General features: G+C 34.0%; 1 protein-coding gene across 1 annotated transcript; it reads right to left on the reverse strand.

The window, feature by feature from the left end:
- Positions 1-1,171: 1,171 nt before the first annotated feature.
- Positions 1,172-5,398, reverse strand: LOC129572952 (synaptic vesicle glycoprotein 2B-like). Its single transcript, XM_055453071.1, has 7 exons — positions 4,266-5,398; positions 4,023-4,115; positions 3,186-3,510; positions 2,208-3,028; positions 1,964-2,120; positions 1,742-1,869; positions 1,172-1,624 (listed from the first exon to the last, which is right to left on the reverse strand). Exons 1-7 carry the CDS (start codon positions 4,300-4,302, stop codon positions 1,518-1,520), a joined length of 1,668 nt encoding a protein of 555 aa, XP_055309046.1. The 5' UTR covers positions 4,303-5,398; the 3' UTR covers positions 1,172-1,517.
- Positions 5,399-6,575: the final 1,177 nt, after the last annotated feature.

A 6,575-nucleotide genomic window follows, 5' to 3' on the forward strand; every position in this document is an offset into this window, starting at 1 on the left:
AGCAAATAGAAGAACATTGACATTCAAACTGATCCAAAAAAACAGTGCGTGTTAAAAATTGTTAGACGGTAATACTATTTGTATTTTGTTCTTGTTTATTTTCATCACGTTACTAAACAAACCATAAAAAGCTCTGCTCACGCTCTTCTATTCATGACGCGCATCATTTTTTTTCTCGTCACCTGGGGTGGAATTCTAAGTCATTCCACCAAAATCGTTCGGAAATATTTTTTTCGTACATAAGACCATATTGGAGTGAAAGAGAGAGATTCCACTATTTTTCAGCATTCCACCGGAATTATTCCGATAACTCAAGGAAGAGTGGAATGTGTGAGAAATAATTCCGGTGGAACGCTGAAAAATAGTGGAATCTCTCTCTTTCACTCCAATATGGTCTTATGTACGAAAAAAATAATTCCGAATGATTTTGGTGGAATGACTTAGAATTCCAGCCCTGTACTACCCATCAATTTATCTAACCGTAAGCGCTTACTTCTGTTTAATCATATCAATATTGTTTATGGTGAATTTTTTTATTTGCTTTTGGTTGGGTAAATGAAGGAGAAAATGTACAAAGAATCTATGTAAATCTACATTATCAGTGTTTATCATGCAGTTTTAACAAATTTTTTATTGTATATTTACATACTCTTAGAATTCCTGTTTGAAATACGTTCTATAAAAATAGATCGTAAATTTTCATTTCCACATTTCAATTGTGGATTTACGCAAGTATTTGTTGGAACTATCGGCCTGTTACGAATCTTAGTTTTACGATCACGTTTCAAATCATATTATGAGTTGTTAATCTAACTTCAGTAAAATATTTTCTAGATGAAGCACAGACCGTCGATCCGTTAGCAGAATCTCGTTTTAGAATGTATCGTAATTCATTTGGAACAAGAAAAAATCTTATCGCCAACAGATTTATTTTCCTCAGTCGACCATAAAATGACATGCAGATGATTATTTACATGGATCTTCTGTTGCCATTTGCGACATTCCGAGATATAGCTCGGGATGATGATTAAATTTCGCTTGTTTATGAATCAATACCTCGGAATTTGAACTTTCACAACCGTAAGAAGAGAAATTAAAGCTGTTCATGTTCGATTAAGGAAAAGTCAAAACCTTGAAATACATTTAGATGGAAAACATGGTTGGGATTACGTTGAAGTAACTAGATTGATATTTATTTATTTTGTTGGAGATCATCGTGAAAATGGGTCTATTGGCAGTCTATCCAAAACAAAATATTATCAATTAAAATTTATTACTAAATGGTAAATATACATTTAAATAGGCTCACAGTGGAAGTTCTGATACTTAATATCTAAAATTTCTTATGGTATACATCTAAATGTTCTAATACTTTTGAACATAATTTAATGTTCACAGCACACACAAAATATAGCTGAGAATGAATTGGGTTTCCATGCATTTTGACTCCATAGTATTCATAGTATAATTTGTGTCATAGTTTCTTTTTATCGCATTTAAATTACTAATAACACAGCCTATCTGAATGATATGACACTGAGACGTGGTTCGTTTTGTACGATTGATTTTCGACTGTCGACCTTTTCATGAATTTTCGGGATAAAGTACGTTAGCACTCCCACAGCTAGAGAAAAAGAAGAGAAAAAAATATTAGATCATGTAAATTTCGTTTCGAACAAAAGCGAAAATGAAGTGAGCAAAAGAACTAATTGGCTACTGAATGCCAATTTGCTAGAGTTACCTAGGACACTTGTGCCAGATATATAGAAGGCAGTCTCACAATGTTTGTCCAGTAGCATAGCGCTGATGGAAGCGCCAACTACACTTCCCAACCTTCCAAACATCAATGAAATACAGATTGCCATTGCTCTGTTGGCGGGAAAAAATGTTGAATTGATTAAAAAAAGTTCATAATTCCTTCCAATAATCATTGAACTATTATAATCGAATAATAGTAATTCACCTCAAAGCGGTTGGATACAGTTCAACGGTCGCCGAATTGACAATATTCACTGCGATGCCTGAACACATCAATGTAATAAGTAAGTACACCTGAACCACTGGTATATTAGTTAGCATACAAGCAATGCCACTCGATCCACTAACTATCAAAATGAAAACTATTTCCGGGGCAAACGAAAACATTTTTTGTTTAATATTCACTTAAGCTCGTAATAATTTGATTACAATATGATCATCATACTCACATAAAATGGGGAATTTGCCAACTTTATTAATGATCAGTCCGATGACCATAAAGCCTACGGCAAACAAAACTTCCAAAACGATTCCTTGCTCTAACGTTGCCAACTCGAGTTTTGTTATGCATTCTCCATCGTCATATTCGTCGAGTAGGATTGCGCTCATATTAGCCGGTTTCATGTTGATAATATCGCACATGGCCATACGTTGTTCAGTAAAACTGTCCAAATTCGATGCCATTTTGTTCAAGATTTCGGCGAAGAACATGTAAAATCCGTTGCTCGTAGCATAAATTCCGAATTGAATAGTGCAAATCAAAAGAGTCGATGACAAATGAGGAGGTTTGAACAAAGGAGCTGTTTGAATCCAAACTGATTTCAGCAATGGGAATCGACTGTTTTTGTTTTCCAGAATACGACGTCGATTTTCGATTGACTCAGTCTCTTCATAAATTTCAAATAATTCGAGTTCGTTTTTCTTGCCGTTATTCCATCGGTTCATTTTTTGCAAAATTTTATGAGCTTCCATTTGTTTACCTTGACCGAGAACGAATTTCGGACTCTCTGGCAAAAATAATAGGATCAACGACGAAAGGAATCCAGGAATACTACAGACAACAAGGAAGAAACGCCACGGTTTGTATGTGATATCAATGAAAGGTACGTAAAACTGCCAGTCTTGATTAATGACGAACCACGCGAGCAATGGCAACAACAGGCACGAAACACCGTAGATTAATGCTGATCCCATTATGGCACGACCTCGTTGTGCGTTGTTATGGAATTCACCCAAATATGCATAAATCGTAGCCGATGAACCGGAGATGCTATTTTATGATAAACCAAATGAATTCATTTCCATTATAGTCTAGTGATACACATAGACTTTATGATTGATTCGCACGATCGACACTTGTTGATCATTGATTTCAATACTCGTAAATTACATACTTTAATTTATTAAATATGCAAATAGCAACTTACAAAAATCCATTGAGAAATCGTAATGTGGCGAAAAGATAGAAATTTTGAACGAATGAAGCAGCGACAGACAAAAGAAATGCTACGAAAAGAGTCGGTTGAATAACGCAGCGACGGCCTTTGGTATCTGCTAGGTAGCCCCACAAATGTGATGAGCAAATTATTCCAAAGAATGAAACGGCGCCCAAAATCCCTTTTTCACTCGTACTCAATTTCAAATCACATTGTGAAACGGGAATCACAAAGGCCATACCACATGTTTCCAACATCACTGCATTCAATATCATGCCACTCAGAAAAATTATGACGTAGTTGAAGAAACCGAACTCTAATTTTAATAGAACGATTTTTCATTATTTTTTTATATATCGTAAACCATCCAAATTGTAACATAGTTCAAATCGTAACATAGTCTCAAAATAAACCAATTTTCTAAAAAAAAATACAAATAAGTCATATATTAATATGGGAAGTTTTTTTTCGTATTCTTTTCAAATATGATATAAAAAACAACAGTTACCCTTCAAAGTTTTGCAGAAAATTAGTCTATTTGTGTAATTTTTACAATTTAGACTATGTTACAATTTGGATGGTTTACGATAGTAAATTTTTTATATACATATGAATAAATCATTGCAGTTTTTGAGAAAAAAAATATTTCTGATTGAACACTGTTGTTTTTCGACAATTATATCATTTCTGTTCATTTTCCTTGTTATTTTAAAAATAAAGTTCATATTTTTTACATCGTTTTTTTTTTGTTGTAATTCTGTTTCGTTTTTCATTTGTCATTTTATTCAGTTCACTGTTCACTAATATTTCAAGAATCAAATGACTTACTGGTTTTGGAAATGGCTTCATCCATATAATATCCTTTTTTCCTCTGAGGTAAATCATTTCGAATTTTCGGTCGAATATCTGAGTCTCTGCGGCCTTTCGAATGAAAAATTTCTATTTAATAATGATTTTGTCCATTTTCCTTTTATTTGAATTTTGTTTCTTTTTTCTAATCCAAATATTTTTTTTCTCCCATAGAGAAATTCTCCGTTTTAATCCAAAATGTAAAAAATAAACATTTCGCACCATTTTCCACTTCATGTTCGTCTGTAGTTTGGCACATATTAAACGATTGTTATTTTAAACTGTTTCGGAGCAACAAGATTGCGATTATTATTATTTAGGGAAAAAAATCGGTTAAACTGTTTTTGACGAATTCAAACGACGCCGCTGAATGTGAAAAGGTATATATCGGCTGAACGGAAGATGTGAAATGTTGGAATAAAGTGTTCGCCGTGCGTATAAATATGCGCCGAAAATGCTGCGAATGTGGCAATGTCTATATCATAAACTGATTACACCTCTTCCAGTTATTGATAAGACCATAATGCAAATGTTTAGATTTTTCTGGGTGATAAAAAAAAACCAGAGAGAAGGGGAAGAAAACAAAAAATGCCATCGTTTGAAAAATCCACAAAAAATGCTCTGCGTTGCGCGGAGATGAGATGCCTGTTTATTTTACGTTGTATCCGATTAGTTGGAGTGTCAAAGCGTGCGACGAACGAACACACAACAACGAACCAGTCAGTCAAATAGCCAACAAGCGAATTTGCGCGCACGCACCTAATTTGAGTGATAGAAAAAATAATTAATTTTTTCATATTCTATTTGTTTTCATGGACACAAAATATTTTAAATCAAATTCGATTAGAGTTCGGTTCAGTGATTCTTTCGCTCCATTCGATTTGCATAAGTTAATTTAAACGAGGCATGAGATTGCGTTTTATAATCGAAAATCAATTTGGATTATATTGCACAAAAAAATATTGATCGTATTTTATGCATGCGGCAGATGCTATGTGACGTCGATAGTTTTGAAGACCGGTTGACGATTTTTTGTTCGAATCAAAAATCGATTCGTTTTAAGCGCTGAAATATTATATGTTGACATCCATTTGAGCATTTGAAATAAAATAATCTTCAGACCGATTAGTGTATTTACACCTCATTTGGAACAATTAGACTGCGGTGCGATAGTAATCACATGAGGTTAATCAATCTTGGATTGTAAAAATAGCATACCGAACACGAGCGTCTTTTCATCGTACATTTTGCTTTTTGTTGTGTATATTACAAGTTGTACAACACGGGTTTATCGTGGATAGCAAATTTCAAACGAGAAAACGAGTTTCACTTTCATCTGTTTTCACTGAACCGTGAAAAAATACAAACGCCTCATTGTCTCTAACCTTGAGCGATGTGTTGTCGTTTTGTTCTCCTAGTTTCGCATTTTGGTGCGTAATTCACTTCATTTCAGCGGTTGTTATTTCTGCATTAATAGATCAAACGCCAGGACGCATCATAATACAATAACAGTATGGTGATAAATGATCGTCGTCATGTTACGCTTGGCAATCCATCAACATGACGATTTAATCCAAATGCAAATACTAGACAATCGAGATTTGGATTTGGCAACAATAAAATAACGTTTGAAACGTAATTCTACAAACATGTGCATTAACACTGATCTGGAATGACAACAATTTAGCGGCGAATCGTTGTGCATACTGTTACACTTACCCCTGATAACCAATAGTCTACCTTAAACGAGACACATAATAGACACTCTCTGCGACGTAGGGTCTACGTGTAATAATTTTCTCACCAGCAATGATTCAACATCCTATGTAGAATCGATCGTTTACGATATGCGTAGATGAATGTATAGTAAATCATGGATACGTGCACTTGATATGGCGGATGGTCAGAGATAGGTAAGTAAAATCACCAAATGAAATTTCGAAAAGTAAATTCAAAGTACGTAACTTATAAATACCGTAGAGTTGTTATCAATACTAAAATTAACTGCATTGTATACATTTCACAAGAGTATATTCTTTCAAAGTCTCCTGGTAGAAGTTCATCATATCCAATCCATATATTTCATGGAAATACGTTTTGATATCGACATAAAAAAAAGTATTACGACGTATCATCATATCATACCGTTGAATATCGTGCTTTTTATTTATAAATAAATATGTGGATATATCCCAACGTTTCTGTCATTGACAATGAAAAATCTTGATTCAGCTCAAGTTGGAGAATCCCTACGAGTTCAATGATAATATATTAAATTCAGCGTTTGCATTTAAACACGATAATTTCATAGCAAAATCCATGAAAAATGTCACTTTTGTTCGGGAGGTACCTCAAAAAGTCACTTTTAAGAGTTTTCGACTGAGAAGACTCCCCATATTTTCGAGAGAAAAAAAATGGTGGCGTTTTGGACATTTTTGACCATATTTCACACAATCATTGGAAATTTTTGGATCTGGCAAGTATATTTCCATGTAGAATTGCCCGCTGAACATTTTTGTCGAAGTAATCATA

Source organism: Sitodiplosis mosellana, unplaced genomic scaffold (assembly GCF_009176505.1).
Source record: "Sitodiplosis mosellana isolate CC-2019 unplaced genomic scaffold, AAFC_SMos_1.0 Smas_scaffold_5765, whole genome shotgun sequence".
In the NCBI taxonomy this organism is placed as follows: Eukaryota; Metazoa; Arthropoda; class Insecta; order Diptera; family Cecidomyiidae; genus Sitodiplosis; species Sitodiplosis mosellana.

What these genes read in the sequence shown, in the direction of transcription:
- LOC129572952 (XM_055453071.1), bottom strand. Translation starts at nt 4,302, where the DNA reads ATGTGCCAAACTACAGACGAACATGAAGTGGAAAATG. An exon ending in TGAAGCCATTTCCAAAACCA is followed by an intron (nt 3,511 to 4,022) that starts GTAAGTCATTTG and finishes TATTAAAATTAG; the next exon opens with AGTTCGGTTTCTTCAACTAC. An exon ending in ATCTGGCACAAGTGTCCTAG is followed by an intron (nt 1,625 to 1,741) that starts GTAACTCTAGCA and finishes CTTTTTCTCTAG; the next exon opens with CTGTGGGAGTGCTAACGTAC.